The sequence below is a fragment of the Manacus candei genome, unplaced genomic scaffold (genome assembly GCF_025592945.1).
Source record: "Manacus candei isolate 608988 ecotype Guabito, Panama unplaced genomic scaffold, ASM2559294v1 h1tg000005l, whole genome shotgun sequence".
In the NCBI taxonomy this organism is placed as follows: Eukaryota; Metazoa; Chordata; class Aves; order Passeriformes; family Pipridae; genus Manacus; species Manacus candei.
In genome coordinates, this window is record NW_026138053.1 from 2,191,764 (window position 1) to 2,214,890 (window position 23,127).

Below are 23,127 nucleotides of genomic sequence, written 5' to 3' on the forward strand. Positions count from 1 at the left end.
AGAAAATGTCAAGTCTCTTTTTGTCCCTAGATGAAATTGCCTGGCCAGAAGGTGATGATGCACTGCCACCAGATGCCCAGGACCTCATTTCTAAGCTTCTCCGACAAAATCCTCTGGAAAGAATGGGAACAGGTACGATCCTTGTGCGTGTAGGAAAGTGGCCAGAAGCGGGAGAAGCAGTTACCTTGCCAGTGATGCACACACACCAGTGCTGAAAAATGCTCATCTAGAGCTGGGGCACAGTTTATACTGGATTCAATGAATCTTGTGTGATGAAGCTCTGAGAATTAGTGTCAAATGTTCATGAATCAGGCAGATATTGCTGTCTAGTTTGGGAAACAAGAGGGGCACTGTCAGCTTGGCAACATAACTTCTCTGATTTGTGCTGTTCCGTTATAGGCTTGAGGGGTGTATCTCCATTTGAGCAGTGTATAATCAGATTTCTTTGAAATTCTCTTTGACTAGGGGCTTAATCCCCACCATGGATGTGAATTCCTGGGTATAATAAAATGAAAACTTTCCCATTCCTAGGGGCCTGTACTGTAGAGTTCTCCAAACACACAGCAAAGTCTGATAAAATTTTTGGCTAAGCCAGATCTGTATGTCAGTCTTTCTGTATTATAAGGTCAGATTTAAAGTTTTACAAGCCAACACTTCTTGTTTCCTCATAGTCAATAACCATAAATAATCTCTAGCTACACCCTGGTTTTAAAATAATCTGTGTAATGCTGTGGCTTCACAGCACAGCTCGTCTTTCATTGATTTGATTAGTTTGATTTAATTTGGGATTTTCAATTTGAAACTAGACTTTAAGGAGAAAACCCATATATATATATATACCCCCCACATATATGTCATATATATATCCCCCATATATATATATTTCATACATACAGATATGAAATTCCAAGAGGCACATGTATTCAGCAGACTTAGCACACGTGCACACAAGGGTGATGAATAGATCATGAATTAATAATGCTATCAGATGGTTTTCACATGTTCTTCTCTACTTAAAATCCATGTACTTGAAAGATGTTGCTGTCATGGAAAAGATGTAGAGTTTCTTGCCTTATAAAATGAGTTGATGGACTGATTTCTTTGATTTCTTATATACCTGTAATGCTGAGGCTGCTGTTTTACTTGGTGTGTTGTAGTGCCACTGGCACTCAGCAGACCTTTTATCTCTTCTTCTCTGCTCTTTCTTCTCTTTTTAAAAAAGACAGTAACATCTTTTATGAATATTAATTTCATTTGGAAAAAAATGCACATACTGGTAGACAGTCTTTAGTTTTTCCTTCTGGGTACCCAAGCTTCTGAGGTTAATAACAAAAAGATACTAATTCAAGAAGATTTGTAAGGCCTTGCCTTGTTCTAAGCATATGAATAAGTTTATTCACAGCAGTGGAGTCACTCATATGCTAAATACCTCTCTGAGTTTTCTCTCTGTATTCAGTTATGAACAAGATGAGATTTAGAATTTGGAAACTTTAAATTAAGATGTTAATCATTCTAAGTCTTCCAACTTTCTGTGGAATATAAATAGCAGATGCTGTCTTCCACCCAGTTTAGTCATGTGTTGTTGTTAAACAGGAAAAGGAGGTGGGAAGGAGGAAATCTTGTTCAGATTTTATCCTGCATGACCACTTTGGTAAAAGGATAAGTTGTTTCTCAAAATTCCTGGAAAATGCGTGACTTAAGTGTACTCGAGTACGTTCTCTTAGGCTCTTGGTATTTTTAGGGTTTGTTTTTCATGTTATGCAAATGCTGAAAGAAATACTCTGCAATAAAAGGTGCTTATTTCAGGTAGTGCCTTTGAAGTGAAACAGCATCGGTTCTTTAAAGATTTGGACTGGAATGGATTACTTCGGCAGAAAGCTGAATTCATCCCACAGTTGGAATCTGAGGATGACACAAGCTATTTTGACAGTAAGACTAAAGATTTAGCCTAAATGGCATCGTATTTCTTGTGCATATTTCATTTTTGAAATTGCTAGAGATAAGTCATTGTTAGAAATTGAATAAAACCATTGATGGAAATTGCCTTAAAAATTTCTGTTGAATGCCAAGTAAGGTTTCTTTGAAGGAAAATTAATTTTAAATGAAAAAATGTTGCTGCTGAAGTCAGTTGGCCTTTCACTGGTGCCTGTAGTCCTGCCAGCCATAGCCCTGCGGGGAGAGGTGCTGCCGTTGTCATGCTGGGTTTATTACACTTCTTCCAAAGCATTTGGTAAATCCAAATTCCTTGAGTTTTTGAGCAATATGATCTTTCCCTAGTGACCTGTTTTCAGCCAAAAAATGTTTTTAAGAAAACCCAAAACAAACCCTAAACCTTGAAGACAAGTATGTAGGGAAAATTCTTAAGAGATTTAAAGTATTTTAAATTATTTTCACTGCAAGTATATCACTTTAGTATTATTAACTCTAATGTGATATGAAGTGAAGTGTCTGTCTGGTGTGTATAAATGTCTGGGAACTGCCATGGTATCAGTGCTGTGTAAGATTCCTGGTATTTCAAGATAAGCAGCAGACAGAGTCAGTGCTCTTGGGAGAGAAGGGAGGAGCGTCATGGGAGGGATGGAGATCTCTCTGCTCCCAGAGCCTCTGCTCCCTAGGTTTTCTCATTTGACTGGAGGAGCTGAGCAGGTGGAGAGAGTTTGGACTTGTCACTGGGACAGGGGATCTTTTCCCTACTCCATCTGCAGAACAGGATGATACTGGGCTATTTCAGTTCCATAAGCTATGGAGATTTCTGCTCTACTTCAATGGGATCTCTTCCATCCTTGGGCCATGAGACTGGTTGAATTTGTATGAAGCACATTTTTGCTCAGCTCCTGCAATTTGCTGGGGGGAAAGGGAAGGAGGGAGCAGCCTGCCTGCAGCCACTCTGCAAGAACAGTGATCCCATTTAGGCAGTGCTCTTCCAGTTTGGGGAAGGGGCTTTTAGGTAAGGGGTTGGATGGAGAGGTAGGATGGGAGAGAGAGAAGGATTGAGACATCTCTGTGTGGTTGCTGCAGAGACCAGTTTGAGTCAAGCTGTGCAGAGGGGGCAAAGGTGGATTTTACACCTGTTGAGGTTGTACTGGTACAACATATAGGTAGAAACCAAGGTAGTGGGGTGTTCCCACCACTAACTGGACTTACTGGACATGGAAACTTGAGCTCTGGTCCACTCAGGTTTGGGCCAACGACTGGGAGAGGCCCAGTAGAGCAGCCATGAGCAGATGCTGGTGGGTAAAAGCACCACGTTGTGTTCGGGGCTGCAAATCACTGGTCTGTCAAATAGGGAATGATGGTAAACCCTCCATGTGCCCAGGAATGCTCAGCAGGTTGTCGGGGTGACTTTGATGTGAGTCCTTTATAAAGGCTGGAATTCTCACGTCAGGAAATATCTCACAAAGACACTGATAAGAATTGGTGTTGCTGTTATGAACCCTAATGCAAAAAAATTTAGAATTTATAAAAGTAGCTTTCTGGCTGATATGGTGCCTCAGATTTGGCTCAGTGTAGCTATCAGCTTTCTGTAGCCAAACTTATTAACGCCCACCCTACAAAATCCGGTGTGGCTGGCTTAGAAATCCAGTGCTGCAAATCTCAAAGCACAAAATCTCTTTGGAGGCAGTTTAGATTTTTGCATTAAAAATAGCTTTGCATATTGGCTGCTTGCCCATTTTCTTTCACAAAATCTAATCCTTTTTCTAGTTGTAGGAGGGAGAAGAGGAAATATTTTTGGGGGTAAATATTTTTATTTTTTAAAGTGGGCTCGTATGTATGTATGCAGGACAGACTTTGTACAATCAAAAAGCTGTTTATTGGAAAGTGGCACAGTGAATTGTTTCCATGTGTCCTTCTATGTGATTGTTTGCTGTAGGGAAGAAATATCCCTCCTATGAAGGGTCTGCAGGATGAGGCAGCTTCTGAGTATCAGCTGCTTTCAGAATGTAATACAACTGATGGTATAAGATAAATTCCGTGCCAAGGAGATATTCACTGGTAATTGCACAGGATGAGCAAAACTGGCTGGGTATGTTTCAGTATTAAGGAAAATACCCTTTGTGGTGTATGAACATTCAAAGTTCCTTAAGTAGACCAGTAGGAATGCTTGAGGTGTGAGTTATCAACACTCCCTGCACTGATGCAACGTGCCATGTCTGCTTCCCAGCCCGTTCAGAACGGTACCAACACCTGGATTCGGAGGAAGAGGAGGACACTAATGATGATGATCACGTGGAAATTCGGCAGTTCTCCTCATGCTCACCGAGGTTCAGCAAGGTAGGAGCGTGCTGACTTGATGAAAGAAAAGAATCTAGAGAGGAACACGGTTCCGTTGCTTTGTGTGGAGTAGATTTTAATCATATGGGTAGTATGTGGAATTGCACAGCATGTATTCCCTGAGGAAAGAGAAAAACTATGTGGTGTTTATTCTGTGGTAGTTGGAGGCCTATTAGAAGGTGAGTACCAGAGTAATTGGAGAATGACATTTGTATTTCCTAATGTTTCAACAATATGCAGGGTACTGCAGAGGTCTCTTCTGCTTCTGATACAGTTTGATTTACTAATGACTTGGATACTGGCACAGGGAGTATCCAAAGCTTATTTGCTTTGAACAGTGTCATTCTGAAAGGGTCTTCCAGTAGGTGACAAGATGGTATTGGGATGAAAATGGATTCTGACATTTGGAATAATGATTTAAAATCAAAGGGGGTAAGAACAAGGGTGAAGTTTATATCTCTGCTACTGTTCATTGTCTCAAATACAGCCTGAGGAACAAAAGGCAGGGTGACTATTTCAAAGAGCAGGTTCTGGGCATATAGTGCCTCATGAGTTACATGTGGCAAATTATTGAAGGAAAAGGCAGTTTCCATACTGGGTTTAGCAGTAGGAAGGCCATAGCTGGGGTATTCTGGCCTGTTCTGGGCAATGTTCTTGAAAATAAGCATGGACTAGTAAAAGGGAGTCCAGAGGAGAGCAACAAGAATGACCTGAGATCTGAAACATAAAACCTAACCATACACAACTGCTGGAAGGAAAGGAGTACATTGGTCTTCCTGTTCTACACAGAACTGATATGAAATGATGGGTGCAAATGAGGTATAGGGTAAATGGTAAGAAAAAACTTCCAATACTGAACAGTAATTAAGTGCTGGCACACGTTGCCTGGGGAATTTGTAGAGTTTCCATCTCTGGTGATTTTTAAGAACAAGTTGGAGAAACATCGGTCGGGTGTTAGAAGAGAGTGAGTTCTGCTCTGAGGTGGGGAAATGGGCAGGAAGCCCTGAGGAGGTCCCTTGTAACCACACGTTCTGAATTCAGGGCTGTACAGGCCTCTCATTCATACTCAGGTGTTCTGAAATAAAAAAATTGTAATTACAGACGTTTTAAAATAGTACAACTCCACTGTTAGCTTGGATAAAACACAGTATGTCTGGGAGGGGGAGAAGGGAGAAGAAATGCTGTTTTAAGGCTGGCTGCCCTATGAATTGTATTTCCCTCTTACTGAGATGGGAGTAGGAATTTTACTTAGGAGCTCTGAAAGATATTTCATTTTTTCATGACAGTTCCTCCAGTTTTTCCACTACTGAAGTAAGTTTTTAAGGACCAGTTTGTTCTTCTTTGTCCTCAACCAGGCTACAGTGGTTTAAATAACAGTTACTCTTAATTTTATGGAGTTGCTCCTGATTTGCATCATCAAAAGTATGTTTAAAATTGGACCTGAGGATTAGCTGCTGTTTTGAAAAAGTTCTTATGAGTACGTAGGGGTTTCTTTCATCTGCCTTTTCTCACCATGAGTCTTATTCATTTGTTAGACTGAAGCTTTTCTTTAGGGTTCAGTGTTTTTGCCACAAAGAGAAAAAGTTCACTTTTAATGAATTTTTTTTAAGACCTGGAAAATTATACAGCATTTGTAATGTGGGAGGCATAAAAGGCTCATTATATTTTGAAATTCTTGTCTGACAATTCAGCCATATGATTTATTAATAGTTATCTTGTTGATGCTCTGAATTTTTAATAACATTATTTTCATTAATCTCTTCTTATGTAAATTAGGTCCACAGTCAAGTGTAGTTTTAAAAGGATGGATTTTTTTTGCTTAATCATTTAATTATTTAAAGACGGCTGTAAAACCAAGAAAGGCACTTTCATTAAGCTGTCAGCCTTATAGTAGATTCCTTGAGGAGGGCAGGACTTTTTTGTTCTGAAATAAGCTTGGGGCAATGCTGATAGACTGATGATAATGAAATGGGGTCATGAGCATGATGCCTATCACTGAAGTGAATTTGTATTGTAAGATTTCAAGATCCAGATGCCAGCCCTCAAGAGTTTTGGAGCTGTCTTTTCAGCAGTAGTTCCTCTTAGATTTGAGAAATCATTAAAACAAAACAAAAAAAATCAAGTAATTTCCAAAAGTTTTAGTATTTCTATTGTGTTTTCAGAGGAGAGGCGTTGGGTGCTATTGTAGAAAAGCATGTTTAATGTTCCCGAGGCTTGCATTTTGCCTTTCCTCCCTGGCACACCTCGAGCATGTCACATCTGCACTGTGTTATTTGGTCAAAGAACGTTACCAAGTCCATGCTTTCAGAGAGTACCTTCCATTTTGAGAAGAGATTTTACCCCTTGATCAGAAAAGGCCTTGTGGGTTTGTTTTCCCTGTACAGAGGGATCTTTTCCTATGCACAGGTGTACAGCAGCATGGAACGTCTGTCCATCCACGAGGAGAGGAAGACTCCACCACCAACTAAACGGAGCCTGAGCGAAGAGAAGGACGACAGACTGGACAACCTTGGTGGCCTGAAGAGCCGAGACCGCAGCTGGGTGATTGGGTCTCCTGAAATGTAAGTCCTGTAGAACTAAGTCTTCTGGTTTCTCACAGCGTCTAAAGAAAGGCCAACCTGTGCCAAAAATTCCTATGACCGCTGTTAGGTGAATATGTTGTATTTCCACAGGAGAAGCCTGGAATAGAATAGCTAAAAATGAATGCGTGGAAGTGATACAGTCCTTAAATGTATCTAGTTAAGTGCTAACATCTTCTGAATTTGTAGCAAATACTTTTAATGAATTTAAAGGTATTCTAACCTTAAGTACAGGTTTCCTTTGTGGAAAGACCACTTATATCAGAGAGGTACCCACATCAGTTTTTTTCTGAAATTAATCCAAAGTCTGGTATTGCCAGACTTTTACCATTTGTTACAAAGTAGAGAAACCATTAGGAAAGTTCAAAGTTTCAAAAGTTCAGAATATGCCCCAAAAATCTTGTGCTCTAATAAAAAAATGTCAGTAAAATATATGAATACTCAGAATTTGAATGCTGACCTTGTTTCCAGCATTACTGAAATAATTGTCAATTTACCTTAAAAATGGGATATCTCTCAATTTTTTGCTTTTAAAGTGTAAAGCTTTCACACTAACGTTTGGCATTAGAAAGAGCATAAAGTGTGGCAGTGACCTAGTCTGTGTGACTCCATTAAAAACAAAAACATTTTACAGATTACACTCTTGACTGAGGTGCACTTCATCTTACATCAGGCCTTCCTGGCTTCAAATTTACAGCAACTTTGAAAGAAAAATTCACCTAATTCCAAAAGGAGCATGGATGATGATTTGCGTTTTATAATGTGATTTTATAATATATATTTATAATACAATTATAATAGTATTTATAATATTATTATAATATTATATTATTGTATTTTATAATATTTATAATATATAGTGTTATATATAATATTTTATAAATATAAAATATTTATCTCTCCAAAATCTTAGATTTCAGTCCTGTCACTTCAATATTTTATAAATATAAAATATTTATAATATTTTTATAATATTTATATTTTATAATATCATGTTCATTGTACTGTATTTTCCTTTGGTTTTATTCCTTCCTTTCTTAGAAGCTTAACAACGGAATACATTGGAAATCTAAACTCATGTGATGCCCCAAGCCTTTTGTTGTCTTAAGTCCCAGTGGTGAAGCTTGGTTACCTAACTTCACCTTAAATTGGCTTTGGGTGTGTGAAGGTTCGTTATCCCCCTGGTTTGACTGGGGGGGCTCTGTCTTGGTTCTTCTCTCAGATTGCGTAAGCGCTTGTCCATGTCCGAGTCCTCGCACACGGAGAGCGACTCCAGCCCGCCCCTGACGGTGCGGCGCCGCTGCTCGGGGCTCCTCGACATGCCCCGCTTTGCCATCTCCGCGGAGGACGAGGGAGCCGCCCTCAAGAGGCCGCAGTCCGAGGGGATGCTCTTATCCACCGTGCAGTCGCGGGAGGGGCTGCCCGTGCCCATTCCAGAACAGCCTGTGGAGCACGAGCTGCCGCTGGAAGGTGATGCCGGACCCGCCACGCCCTCCACGGCCGCCAGCAGCGCCTCGACACTGACAGGTACGTGCTCGGTGTGATGGTGGTGCCCAAGAAGGCCGTGTCAGCTTGCAGAGGTTAACTCTGTAAAACTGGGTCTGGGTGTCGGGTGATGTGACTGCCTCATGCTGAGTGGTTATTTTAGTGCAGTTCTGTGGATGTGCTTGCCTTTGAAATAATAGAAGTGGTTTCATCTCTCCAAAATCTTAGATTTCAGTCCTGTCACTTCAAATTGGTTTAAGTCTTCTCATGCTTGAGACCCATATGATCTATGCCTACTTACAGCCACTGGGTGCCTACCTGAGGCAGCATTAATTTAAGCATTAGTCAGAACAGATCACTGCTGAGTTGGAGCTGGAGAACGTGGGGTGTCAGCCATACCAACAGATCCCTGCTTCGTATGGTTTTATTCATCCCAAGAGTTTAGAGTAGAGACTTGAAATATGCTGGGGAAGTGGGGCTTGTGTCAGGGACATGCTACTTTCTGTCACAGCCAAATATGCCAAAATTCAGTCAGTTGGAGGCTTAGAAGAGTGCAGCCTAAATTTAGTAGAGTGAATCTTAGAAGTCAGTGTTTGACTTCTCAGGAACTTTTACTGTCCTAGGACTGTTCTTCAGCACTGGGCTGAGCTGGACCTTGCCTGTGATGGTGCCCTGGCCTATGGTAGTGCAGGACTGGGGTACTGGAGTGTCCCCAGCTCCTGTCCCTTTCAGGGCACAGGAAAGGTAGGGAATGGAGTTGCCTGTTCCTGTCAACAGATGAGACCAGAGCTGGGAACTGCTGGGAAGTAGTGAGGAATAAAAAAAGGGAAGTTTGGACTAATGGAAGAGAGTGGGGAAGATGAATAGAAGGTTGGCAAGATAATATTTGAGAAAGAAGGCATATTTAAGGAAAGGACTAGATTGTAGTCTTGAATAACAAGGACTAACTAGGTAAGAAAATAAGTTGCTGGGAGAAAGTAGGAGCAAGCAGGCAAAGCAGTTGCCTTGGGGATGGAGAAGGGATACTGAACAAGGACTCAAAGTGGCAACAAGAATGGACAAGGTGGAGGACACTGGGAAGATGTGGTGGATTGACAGCAGAAGGTGGAAATCCTTGGAGGAAATTTGCTCCAGAGTAAAGCCAAAGATCCCCACATCTCATTATTCTTCTGCAATCCAGTCTGTGAAATTCAGAATTGTTTCATTCCCCTCTATGGCCCATTCTCCCAAAAGAGGCCTGGTGCTGCTGTCACGTTCTCCACTAAGCCCAGGAGAAAACGTGCAGGAGTAAAAGGAGTAAGCTACTTCATACTTAGGTGCCATAGGTGCCATAAGTGGAACCTTAGGTTCTTAATGTCATACTAAGAGCCTAGAAACATGCTATTAAAAATGGCAAGAACACTTTCATTGCTAATTCGAGTATCTACAAGTTGAAGTAGGCAAACGTGGAGCTCCCCTGGGCATCCTGCTCCCCTGAGCTTAATACATCAGAGCAGTCTTTAATCTAGTGCATGGGATTCAGGGATACCATTGCTTTGGTGTCCCCAAGTCAGAGGCTTGAAAGGAGTTTGACTCCTATTACTGTCTCGGAGTACTCCTCTAATGTACATGGCACCTTTTCACACGCAGCCTCCGAATCCGGGTTCTTCATTGTCTGGGAACCTGATTTAAAACTCTGTGGTTGTTAAATGTTGAACAGGCATCTGGCACTGAGGTCTGTGGGAATGCTGCTCTGAATTTTTATTTTCGTGGTACTTCCTGCTTTACTTAGTATGCAGAGCAGTGGTGCCCACTTAAATAACGATGATCAATGTTTTGTTCTGTCCTCATTGTTCAAGATGTGGCCCTTAGGCTTTATTTATTGCACGCTGCTTAAAATTTGCTTTTGAAGACAGAATGATTAATTTCCCTTGTGGACTTGCTGTGATGCTCACCACTTTCATTTCTAAGCACCTTGTTAATTCTAATTACTGTATTTTCACCGTGCTCCTTTAAGGTATCACATGGGGGACTGAGACACTGGACTTGAGCACAGCACCTCAGCCCTCTGCATCTGCTCTTGTTACATGCCTGGTCTGATCTTCAAGATTACTTTGCATTTTCTGTATAATTATAGCAGACTAAATTGCAATGGTGCACAGAAGGGGGCAAATTAAGATTGTCTTTGCAATCCACATTTTTACTCTCCCTGACTTTAGTACCTTAGTGTTCTTTTAGACTGGATTTTTTTATGTGCAGCTCCAGTAGAACCTGGCTCTTATATTACAGGCAGTTTCAACTTAAAGATTGACAGTTCTTGCTGGTTGTAAAAATGGAGCACTTTCCATAAACCTGTTTTCATCTGTGAACGATCCCATTGAAATGGCGTGTGGAACTGCACCACAGCTTTAGGATTCATGGAACTGCCACTGAGCAATGTGATTTCATTAGCGAGCTTTTCCACAGAATAGAAGCCGCTAATTTTCTGTGTTTGGAATAACACCATTTCTGTAAATAAAAATTCAAGCCCTGGGGTTTCTTCTTAGGAAAATTTACTCTTGGACTTCATGTAAACATGACTTTGATTTAATGTATTTTGCCTGTAGGGGAATAGACTGTTAGGAATTCCCTGTGGTTCTAATCTGTTTTAATTTAAACTGTAGCTGGGAGCACTGCAGATTTCTCTGATCCACGAGCTCGCAGTAATAGCAATGAAGGCCCAGACTTTACCACTCCAAAAGCCATCAGCGATTTGGCAGTGCGGCGGGCACGACACAGGTTGCTCTCTGGGGAATCAGGGGAGAAACGTACCTCGAGACCTGTCAATAAAGTGATTAAATCAGCATCCGCTACTGCCTTGTCTCTCCTGATTCCCTCAGGTAAGAAATGCCTTGAGTGAGGCATTGTCAGAATCTGCAAGCACTAAACAAAAGGTCTGCAGACAGATCCTCCCCCTTCGCTCTCCTGGAATAATGCCTTGCCTGGCAGGAGGGGAGAGATCTAACTTTTACTGCTAGCAGGTTGATGAGCACTGCTGTGCCACAGACAGGAGTGTTGTGTGTGTGGTCTGACTGCAGCTTCTGCAAATGGCAGCTGGGCCCTGTTATTTCCCTGGTTTTGTTTAAATTGGCTCCGAGCTGGTCTCTTGGTGCTTGCTGCAGCAAGGAGGTACAGGGACAGAGAATGATTTTAACCCTCAAGGTACTGTTTTTTGGGGGGGGTGTCACATGCAAACTGAGGCAGGAACAAAATGTGTTTGGTGCATTTCTGGTGCATGCACTGGGAGGTATCAGAAACTCCAGATAACTTGTTTGAGATTGAGTGTTCAAGAGTTGAATAGTGTAAATAACTCACTAAGTGAGTCAAAGCTGAACCACTTACATTGTTGGCCTGGCTCTGTCTACAAGCAGAGCCAGACCTTTACAGTTCCCAAAGCCAGGTGGTAACTCCTAGAGAACAGCTTAATCATACTGAACTACAACAGACTGGTTCAGCAGGAGGAGGCTCGCCCCACAGGGACTTTGTCCCTCTTTCCAGAGGATAAGACCATGCTGTATTTCCAGGGCTGTACCTGTTCTTGCCTAGATGGGAACAGGGAATAGTGGGCCAACTGAGCAGAACCTGCTGGCAGAGCGATGCCCACATGCCTCTCTCAGCCAGAGAGCTGGAGGCAGGGATGCACCTGCTCTTGGCACCCTCGTGGTGATGCACATCACATTTCTTGTGGTTTAGGCATCGGTTGCTTTGCAAACTACAAACTCCCTCGTGAAAATCTCTAAAATGTGTATTTAATCACCCAGCAAAGGTTCCTCCAGAGCTGCTCTCATCTGCCAGGTAAATATGTGCTGGGCGATTCAGCAGGTGTTTCTTAATGGATTAGAGATTACCCTTCTACAGCTGCATTTAATATTCCTGCTCTTTGGGTTTATTTTACTGATGTTGACCAGCTTCACTTTAAAATGAGAGTTTTGTATTTGCTTTGTATTTTAAAATGTGGATGTTGTTCCAGCAGCAAGCAGAGTCAGATAGTTTATCTGATGGTTCAGCCCACAGCTGTTCGTTTGGGAAACTCACTCTAAAATACACTTGTGATGTTGTTTTTCAGCAGCAAAGTCCCTGCAGTTGCTAATTTTTTAGGGTTAAATATTCTTGCCCGTGTGAATTTAAAACACTACCAAAACTGTCTAGTAGTTGTTGTCTGATTGTCTATTGATTTTTTTTTATATTAATACAAACTGATTTGGATTTATCTCAGCACCAGTGTGTAACCTGCACCAAGATCTAGAGATGTCTGATCTTTTGTTGGAGGATATTATGTCATAACCTGGAAACAAGAGTGTTCTGGGGTTGTGCCTATGGCAAATGCTTATGGTGGGTTGTAAATCCCAGCAAGAGAAGTAATAAACACTGTGACCCAACCATAATCCTGTATGAGCAGTGCTGCTGTATTAAATATATATCTCCAAATGTGCCTTTTCGAAAGCTCTGCCCATTTTTATATTATGAAGCATGGATGAGATGAAGCTGCAGACAAACCCAGCTCTGGTGAAGAAACCACAAGCTTTTAAGAGCATTGGGAGAGATGGTTTCTTAGCTGTTCTCTAACAAGAATTTTCTCTCTTTCGGAGGCCTGGTTTCCTAATTTTTGCCCACCTTTGTGTCATCACTGTAGATCACCACACGTGTTCTCCATTGGCCAGTCCAATGTCACCTCATTCTCTCTCCTCCAACCCATCTTCGAGGGACTCCTCACCCAGCCGCGACTTTTCTCCTGCTATCGCAAACCTGAAACCACCAATCATCATCCATCGGGCTGGAAAGAAATACGGTTTCACTCTGCGCGCCATTCGCGTCTATATGGGTGACAGTGATATCTACACTGTGCATCACATGGTCTGGGTATGTCTCTGCTTTTCTAAAAAGAGTACCCTTGGGGCCAGAAGTGCGTCTAGCCAAGGTTGTGGGATTTAGCTCTGTAAACTGTATTTTGCCACTCCGTTTTCCCTCTCCTTATTCACACCCGAAGTTGTCCTTTTGGGGTGGGGGAAACCCTTCGTAAATAAATGAAAAAATAACGGCGTTTTGGGTTTTCCTGTAGGAGTTTTCAAGCCCATCACAGAACCACAGCGACCTTTCTCTCCTTCTTTTTTTCCTGGTTACATGAATCCACCACCTTTCACCTGCAGCACATACTTTAAAGCATGTTTCTGTGTACATACCTCTTTCTCTGTATTGGGGGTTGTTGCATGAGGGCCTGTTGTGCCTAATTTATTCAGGCTCGTGCTAGTGATTATAACCTACTTCTGATCGGTTCAGTCTGCTGGGGTTTTCCAAGCAGTCGCTTGGAATTGATTACAAGCCTTAAAGCATCACTGCTGCTATGCTGATTGCCATGGGATTTAGCTCTTGGCTTAGTTGTGAGCTGTGCTAAAAGGTCTGGTTTCCATGGCTGTATCGCTTCCCTCCCATTACTTCTGGTACTTGATCTCTGTGTTCCTTTCTTATTAACATAGATGACTTCTTGGAATGATCCATTCCCTGAAGCAGTGTTGTTAGGATTGTGTAGTTAGGGAGAATGCAGTAAGGGTAAAAGTGGCCCATTCTGTTCCATGTATTTCTGTATTCATCAGACAATTTGGACTTCATACGCTTTGGTCATTTTTTAACACTCATTCTTACCTAGAGATATAACCTTAGGCTGCATTTTTTTCCCCTGCCCCTCTCTTGCTTTCCTTGAAAAATACTGAGTTTACCAAGATATAAATTTGGAGTCTTTTCTGGCTAGAGGGAGAGTTGCTGCATTCTCCAGCACATCTGTCTCCTCATGGTGAAGGAGGTTTACCTTTCTGATCAGCAACAGGGGAAAGGCAGTGTGTTCACAGGGGAAAAGATCTGGTGTTGGATAGGTTAATAAAGGATGGAAAGTGGAAAAAGAAACTCTGTTTAGCATGAGATACAATATAGGCACCTTAAACACATGGCACAGAGTCTTTGTTAAAAATCTGTTGGCCACCTTGGGTTCCAGCATGTACATGGAAGGATACTGGATTTGGGATGGCAAAGAAATTGAAAAAGATTGAATGTTTGTCTGTAAATCTAGAGTATCTAGTTAACATTTGTAAGTACTAAAAACTTTTTAAAGTGTGCTAAGCCTTCTGCTTTGGGAAGAGCTGGTCTCTTGATCAGTTTAACCATCCTGGCTGCCTTGGATCAGGGGAAGACTTGCAGGATGCTGGGGGAGGAGTGAAAGAGCACAGGGTTTTGTGCTCATCTGTGCCAGTCGGTTTCTCTCACACTTCCTTGAAGCAGCTGGCACTGGCTGCAGCAGGAGGTGAGGTGGATGGGTGGGCTTTGAGTCTGATCTGGGCCAGCAATCTTGCTCGTTCCCCTTCTCAAATCAGTCATCCCCTTCTCGTTGCCAGCACGTGGAGGAAGGTGGCCCGGCGAATGAGGCGGGTCTGCGGGAAGGGGATCTGATAACACACGTCAACGGGGAGCCAGTCCATGGGCTGGTGCACACAGAAGTGGTGGAGCTGATTCTGAAGGTAGGGAACTCAGCACTGTCACATTTTGGAAAATGTGAGCCAACTTGTTTCATATGCCATAGGTAGGTAATTGGCATTATCTGAAATACAAGTGTGTACACAGCACCTGATGGTACTTAAGAGCAGCTTTGTAATGGTTGGTCTTGTGTTTGATACCTCCTCTGAGCAGAATCCATTTACAGAGAAAAAACCCTAAAGTTCTGGACTATTCTAAGAGACAGAAGACTTTGGGATTGCAAATAGAGGAGCAATCAGGATTATTATTTTTTTTAAGATGAATGAAACGAGCCATGCTCTGTATTGCAGATTCATCATGATAGATGCCTGATATGTTCACATCTGCCATCAGTCAGAGCACTGGGAATAGGATTGGTGACAGAATATCACTTTGTTCAAGTTTCCAAGTATTACAAGTATTAAATTGAGTCATTTGGGATCTCAATGAGAGAGGTCAGATGCTGTGTTCTGTCTGCCCTGGGAAGCTTTACCTACCAGCTGGGGTCTGAGCTAATCATTTGTGAAAGCCTGACTAACGAGGGCTCTCTCTCAGCAATTCCTTAATAAATGATAGGTGGAAATGCTGAGAGGAAAAATGGAGTTTGACAAAGGATTACAAAATGGCAGGCAGCACTGAACTAGCAGCCTACCTGCTTAGCCTGCAGATCTGCTTCAAATAACCACATTTTAAGCAAAGTCTCTGTGTCTTGTATTTAACAGAGTGGAAATAAAGTGTCCATCTCCACCACACCATTTGAGAACACGTCCATCAAAGTTGGTCCAGCTCGAAAAGCCAGCTACAAATCCAAGATGGCTCGTAGGAACAAGAAGAGCAAAACAAAGGATGGTCAGGAAAGGTTCGTTTTGATGTTTCTCTGTCACAGTGAAAGGGTAACCAAGATAATGTAAGAGCCATCTTCTCAAATCCATTTGCAGATAATGTGTATCAGCAGGTACATCCTTTAGTTTTTCTTTTATTTATTTATTTTTTCTCTGTAACTGTGACATAAAATCGACTGAAATGTGCTAATAAAGGTAAATAAATCATTTGGGCTTGTAAACACCATTTGAATGCTCTTCCACAGTAAGAAGAAGAGTTCTCTGTTGAGGAAGATCACTAAACAAGCATCGTTACTTCACACCAGTCGGAGTTTATCGTCACTGAACCGGTCTCTGTCCTCTGGAGAAAGTGTGCCTGGCTCTCCCACTCACAACCTGTCTCCTCGCTCACCAACCCAGAGCTACAGATCCACTCCCGAGTCTGTACACTCAGGTAAAAACAAAAACAAAACCAAAACCAAACAAAGCCAAAAAAATCTAGTCAAACAGAAAAAAAAGCTTGGAGAAAACTTTTGCTGATTGATTAATTTTGGAAATAAAATACACAGCAGCAGGTAGTAGGTCTCTTTGTGAAGTAAATGACAACTGTGATTTCGATTACCTGAAGGATGGATGTATTCTCGCTCATTGATTCATTTAAAAATGAAAATCCATACATCCTTTTAAGAATGCATTTACTGTACTAGAGCATCCTTTCACTTTGATGCAAATGTGTATTGTAAGTTGCAATCTTTTCATATCAGTTTGACACATTTCCTATGTTCAGAGAAAAGAAATCAAAACAGCGTCGCAGAGTCATATTTGAAAATTGAATCAGCTGCTGGAATAAAGGGATTTACATCTGGAGAATAGCAATGAGACACGTGGTTTGTCTGCTCAAAGGTTTTGTTTTTTTTTTTTCAGAAAAGTGTTCTGATAGCTGAGTGTTTCTTACTCTGCTCTGGTGTTGGGGCCTAATAATATGAATTTCCATCAGAAACCTGACAATGTTACCTTGCAATATTACCACTGGCCTTTGGCGTAACATGGCATTGTACCTTGACTTTGCATATCTTACTTGCAATAACTTGTTTTAATGGTCAAATATATATTAATCGTCTAGTATTTTTTCATTTGTTCTTTGTTTTTTTTTTCTTTCTTTTAAGTTGGTGGCAATTCTTCCCAGAGCAGCTCTCCCAGTTCCAGTGTTCCCAATTCTCCAGCCAGCTCTGGACACATCCGCCCCAGCTCTCTGCATGGACTAGCACCAAAGCTCCAAAGGCAGTACAGATCTCCAAGGCGTAAATCTGCAGGAAACATCCCTCTGTCACCGCTGGCTCACACTCCATCACCAACCCCACAGTCCACATCACCGCAGCGCTCCCCATCTCCTCTACCAGGACACTCAGTTGGCAGCTCCAGTATTATTCAGTCTTTCCCAGTAAAACTACACTCCTCTCCACCACTGGTGAGACAAATTTCTCGCCCCAAGAGCGCGGAGCCCCCTCGGTCTCCTTTGCTGAAGAGAGTGCAGTCTGCCGAGAAGCTGGCTGCCTCGCTGTCCTCCTCTGAGAAGAAGCTGGGCTCCTCACGTAAGCACAGCTTGGATATCTCTCACTCTGAATTTAAGAAGGAGATGTTACAGCGGGATCCCAGTCTCCAGAGCTTGCAGGAGTCTGCCAATGAGACAACAGGTGGCAAACTTGGGCTAGCAGAGAAAGGGATGCTGCAGAAGCCGGGTTCACGGAAGTTGGGCGCCATCCGACAGGACAGGGTGGAGAGGAGGGAGTCTCTGCAAAAGCAAGAGGCCATCAGGGAAGTGGATTCTTCTGAAGATGAAACAGATGATGGTTCAGAAGACAGTCAGGATGGGAGAAGGCTGGACAAGCCCCACGGCAGTGGAGACCCAGGCTCAGATTCTTTTAATGAGGATAATAAGTTCTCATCTAAATTGGAAAGCAAGGATAGTATTGAAGATGATGCTTTTCTACCTGAAGATCCAAAAGGTACGGAAGACTTGCAGAAGGGAAATACTCAACAGGCCAAGCCTGTTTCAGAGCCTCTGCAAGTCAGTGTGCAACCTTCCCCATCAGGGCTCCTGTCAAGAACTTCTCCAGAACAATTAGCTAATTCAGAAAAGCCATTCCTTAAATCAGAAACAACTGCAAAGGAACATAAATTGCCAGAAAACAAAACTTTTGACTGTTTTGGTCCAAAAGACAGGTCTTCTGAAGCAATCAAAGACCTAGGGAGAACTACAGGTACTCAAAAAACAGTAGATGGCACAGAACATGTACGGTGCCCGTCTATCAAACTCCTGGAACTTGAAGAAAGTGATTCTTCTGGGGCCTCCTGTGGTAAACTTGACCTGAAAGACCCTGTGCTAACAGAAAGCAGTCAGAAAAAACAGGATTCCAAACCTCTGCTGGCACTTTCCTCGTGGTGCCCAGCAAACACGAGCACTCCTGTCTCGGCGAGTCCCCCAGACCGCGGCGAGAAGGGTCCCAAGGAGACGCTGCAGCCTGCGGAACCGCACAGCACCTCATTCCTGTCTCCTGGAAGCGCCAGCGAAATGTCCCAAAGAAGTCCTGGTACTGAAAAGCAGCAGCCCAGCTCGTCCCAGGCAGAGAGTGCTTTGAGCTCCAGGAAAACGAGCCCAGCGGGACCCGCATCCTCCACACTCCTCATCCCCGGCGCCATCGAACGCGCACTCTCCGTGTCTCAGTTGGTGCCCCTGGCTCAGAGCGTGTTAGGCCCGTTGAAGCTCAGTATGTCTGGTTCTGGAGAGGTGGAAAAGAGAAAGGATTCGGGTGCTTCCTGTAAAGAAGAGAGAGATTTGAAACAAAAAAGGCAGGAGATTTCACAAGTAGGAGAATGTCAAGAGAAAGCCAAACTATCTAGCACAGACGGTCTGACCACGAGGAGCGGGTCCTGCTCAGAGTCCTTACACTCAGCAAAGCCCTGGGAGGCAACGTGTCCTGTGGTGGCCAAAAAGGAGGCAGCATGTCCTGTGGTGGTCAAAAAGGAGGCAACTTCTTGCGGTGCTAAAGCATCTGAAGCGTTGGCAGGTAGCTGCAAAATCACTCCATCGAAAGAGCTGTCTCATGCTCTTGGACAAGCAGCGCTGAAAGCCTCTCCTCTGCCAGATGGCAGCACGAGGCCCTGTAAAGAAGGGACTCTGGCACAGGCAAAAAGCAAAGAGGTTGGAAATCAGTTAAAAATACAAGACTTTCCCCTGTCACATGACGATGCTGTAAAGAAAACATAGCAGCATCGCTGGTACTCATGGACTGGAGCATTCTGCATTCAAGATAGAGACTGCATGTTTGAATTTTGTAATATACACTAATATAAAATAGAACTTGTGTACATCTATTTTTGGGAGGGTTTTTTTCATACTGTTTTTTGTGTTTTTTCATCCTTGCTATTCTATTTTTGTACACAGTAATGCTTGCTGTTTGAGGTCTCTTTAGAACAGGGTATCTTTAAAGCAGGGCTTAAGAAACAGTTTGTTTATTTTTTTTTTTTTTTCCCCTTCCAGATCTTCTATTTTGCCTGATTTTAGGGCCTGGTGTGATCTTCCCTCTAATCCTGCATTTATTTGAGATCCTCAAAATTCTGAGTACAAAAAAGGCAGCTTGTTTTCAGATTTCTGCTTTTCAGCATTCTCTTTGAAATTCCATTGAAATTCAAAAATATCAAGTTTTTGCTTCAGTTTTACAATCCGATGTCCTTTGACAAGAATAAGAAACTGCTCTCTTGTCTACAAGTTACTCTGAAACTACAGACCCTCTTTGGTGCAAGTCTGACCTCTTTGTGTGTCTCCACGGTCCTGTGTCCTTAGAGGATATGGAGACAAGGAACTTGGCTGGAGAGGCTGGACAGAGGGAGAGATCCCTGTCTTCTCTTTAAAACAAGTAAGAGTATTTTTCATTGGAATTATCAGAAAGAGAAATCTCCAGTCCATAAGCTGGCTTGTTGGGGGATTGTTTTTACTTATCCTTTATAGGACACATGGCAACTTTTCCCTCTGTTTTTAAAATTTTAGTGATGTTTTATCTTCCTTTCTCTGGCTTCAATTCATAACTTGCCCTGCCTTGGAGTAAGTGACCCCAGGAAAGGGGTGCCTGTAGGTTGGTTTTAAAGTAGAGAAATTTGTAGTCATGTGTTCTCCAGTGTGTCTCGGGGAAAGTTATCTCGATGATAAACGGCCTTTGGAGACTTTTCCTTCTCTTGGTGAGTCTAAGTAGGTAGGGATTTTAAGGTGTTCCTTAACATTTCTGATTTGGGGCTTGGGAAACTTGCTGGGTTTTCTGAATCTGCCCATTTTAAAAACAATCGAACTCGTGAAGAGTTTGGACTCCTCAAGTTCTGTGGACAAACTGCAAGCAGACTTCAAACCACATGTGATATTTTCAGATTTCAGCTTTGATAGCTAGATCATTGCCACTGCTGAGGTCGCTTTCCATTAGAAACTTACTCTTGGCTCTTAGGTTTAGACATGGCTTTGCTTTAAGTGTGACCGACTCTGGGTAACAGTGCTCCTTGCTGAGGATTAGGTCAATAATAATGCACCAATAAATGTGTTGAGTGGTGATACCTATAGCACTGTAAGCCATTTCTTCATCCAGTTAAAAGTTCCTCTCGATGAACACTCCCATCATCTGTCCCAGATTGTGCTCAGCTTGTATTCTAGTCTTGTCTGAGTGTATCTCCCTGCAGATCACCCATGAGGGGTAGTATCCTGCTCACTGGCTTACTCTGTTAGAAGCAGAATGACTGTGCAACAGTATTCCAAGCTAAAACCCACTCTGTTGATCTGATTTCCTTACGCTGCTGCTTCCTTCACTGTCTTGGCTTTTTCTAAACTTGAAGTTTTGATTAGTTTCCCCTAAATGCAAATATGTTTTTATATAGGAATATATTTTCTCCATATCTCTCAACTTGATTTCAGTTTAATCCACAGCTCACAAAAAAAATCTCTGAAATCTCACCCTGCTTCTTTCTGTGTAGCCGCTGCTTCCCCCGTTATATATTTGATTTTGGCTGCTTGAATTTCATTTCTGGACCAAGGTTTGGTTTGATTTGGGCTTTTTTTCTTTAACATGTTTAAATGAGTGTTTACTCCATGAGTCTGTGTGAACATGTATGGTGTTGCTACTACACTAACCAAAGCCTCAGTGCTCCCAGGTAACACGTTAATAAACTTTGCTGTGATGGTGTTGAGAGCAGAGCCTGCTGTGCTGTCTGTCTGCTCTTTTTCCTTGGAATTCATAGGCTGCTCGTATACACTTGGTTTGCAATTATAAACCACAGTATTTCCACTGCCTGGTCAGGGTCTTGGGTGTCTCCATCCTCTCAAAGCGCTCTTGGTGGTGAGCATCATTCAGTGCTGATTTGGAGCAATAGCAAGTTAAGAACAGACTTGGCAGGATCTGGTACTTACCTGGCTGGTTTTCTCCCTGAGAAATTGCTGAGAAACAGTGCAGGATGTTATGGCATGGACAGGAGTAGTGAAAAACGGATTTGGCATCCTGAGTCTGTGGTAATTATAAAGACAAGCCTCAGGCTGATCTCTGAGAGCACCTGACCTTGGCGAGATGGAAGTGTCTGTGTAAATTAAGGAGGGAGCTCAGAGTTGTGTGAGGACATGGTCCAACCTGGCTGTTCCCTGGGTAACAGGTCCCCTGTTTCCTTCTGTGTTTAGAAAACCCAAGGGGAAAACCAACCACTGCTCCTAGGAGGTTAGCACGGGATGAGCCAGGCTGGCTCATCCCACACTGGCAGGGATGGGATGGTACCAGCTGTAAGCTGCTGACTCCCTGCCTTGGCAGCAAGTGCTTCCTTTCTTAGGCATAAAAAGAGGAGTGAAGCCCCTTGCTATGTCACAGCTCTTGCTGCTTTTGCCTACGTTGGCCAGAGAAGAGGTGAGGTGTGTGTTTCCTTGCCTCTTTTGTAGCTACGGTACAGGAAGTGAACAGTGCAATTAACAGTCCCTGGTTTTTTGGAAGCGAAAGCCAAACAGCATTGCCAGGAAAGCATCCTAGTGAAGCCCTGTATCCCCTACTCCTGGTCAGTCTTGTAATTTCCCTCCATGTGCCAGGTGCCCCATCGTCCCAGTTCCACCTTCTGTCAAATTTATATGGCGCACCTTAGCAGAAAGTCAGGGAAAAAAGCCTTTTAATTTTTGATAATAAACCAGGTAGATACGCCAAGACCTTACTCCTTGCTCTGCTACAAATTCCTTCAATGCCTTCTCAAATAAACTTGAAAAATGCATTGGGGAAGAACAAGATGTTGGAAGAGCGGTGTGTGAGGAGCGAGAGCGTGTTCCCAGCATCGACTCAGACCCGCAGTGTCCGAGGGAAGCTCTTGGCAAGCCCAGACTTCGGCCTCCGTAGGGAACCCTGAGTCAGGCAGGCGGAAGGTGGAAGTCACGAGCGTGAGGTGTGTGTTTGGTGAATGAGCCGTGCGTGTCACCATCCAAATATGCTGCTTTCCCGCTTTGTTTCCCTCTTCTGTCAGCTTGGATGTGTCTCCTGCTCCTCATCCATGTAGGGATGGCGGCATCTAAGCTGGTTCAGCCTCTGCAGCTCCTCTCTGCTCCTGCATCCAGCTGGCCCATCCCTGCCCCGTGCCTCATTTCAGTGTTATTTTTCCCTTTGTCTCTTACTGTTGCAAACTAAGAGAAATGGATGATATTTATTGTAAATATTAGACTTTAGCGTTGTTCCGGCCACTCCTGGTCCGAATGTCAGAGGCCTTTGGCTGCTGCTGTACTAAAGAGCGCTTGTGGGGAAGGGGTAGGAGTGACCAGTGGGTTTGTTTGCCACACTTGCATTAAGGTGTGATTTGGAGTATTTTTTTTTTAATTTTTTTTTTTTCTTTTTCTTCTGAAGAGGGGAGGATTAAGTCTTTCTCTGGTTTTCTCTTACTGGATGTGAAGGATAATTCTGTACTTCTAGTAGAAGATTTGACAGAAGTGTGTGTTTACGTTGTGTTCGATTACCATATCCAGGTGGCTGTGAGAGCACCTCCTGCGCTGGGCTCTGCCAAGCCGTGTCACTCAGCACTTAGCTAGATAAGAGAAAGTGTGGAATTTCTGTGTTTTTAGAAACTTGAACAATTGCCACATAATAGCGGTGCAATAATTTTTATTCATGTTGTACCTGCATGTCGATGTTCAAATCCTCCTCCAAAATAAATAATTTTTTTTTTTTTTTTTACATAAATCCAAACTCGTGTCTGTCTCTTGTTTTGGTTTCCCCTCACTTTCCCTCAGTGCCAGGAGTGGCTGTGCCTCCAACCCGCCTCCTCAGCCGGCTGCTGGATGGGGCACAAAATGGCCCGTGGAACGTCTGGGTATTGCAGTAACTCTGCCAGGCTCTTTGGGATTTTCTGCTCCAAAGGCCAGGTGTGTGGATAAACCAAAGCTTCCCACTCTGAAACTC

The 23,127-nt window shown here is 43.0% G+C and overlaps 1 protein-coding gene across 8 annotated transcripts in view; it reads left to right on the plus strand.

The window, feature by feature from the left end:
• Window positions 1-22,914, plus strand: part of MAST2 (microtubule associated serine/threonine kinase 2) — a 192,468-nt gene extending 169,554 nt beyond the window's left edge. For 7 of the 8 annotated variants that reach the window (XM_051795555.1, XM_051795489.1, XM_051795500.1 and 4 more), the window contains 11 exons: window positions 31-132; window positions 1,807-1,929; window positions 4,163-4,272; window positions 6,679-6,833; window positions 8,074-8,378; window positions 10,979-11,194; window positions 12,988-13,214; window positions 14,738-14,860; window positions 15,578-15,714; window positions 15,943-16,130; window positions 16,843-22,914. In XM_051795555.1, coding sequence (XP_051651515.1) covers window positions 31-132; window positions 1,807-1,929; window positions 4,163-4,272; window positions 6,679-6,833; window positions 8,074-8,378; window positions 10,979-11,194; window positions 12,988-13,214; window positions 14,738-14,860; window positions 15,578-15,714; window positions 15,943-16,130; window positions 16,843-18,944 — 3,788 coding nt within the window. In that variant the 3' untranslated portion in view covers window positions 18,945-22,914. The remainder of the gene's footprint in view (window positions 1-30; window positions 133-1,806; window positions 1,930-4,162; window positions 4,273-6,678; window positions 6,834-8,073; window positions 8,379-10,978; window positions 11,195-12,987; window positions 13,215-14,737; window positions 14,861-15,577; window positions 15,715-15,942; window positions 16,131-16,842) is intronic. The other variant, XM_051795520.1, reaches the window with a different exon arrangement.
• Window positions 22,915-23,127: the final 213 nt, after the last annotated feature.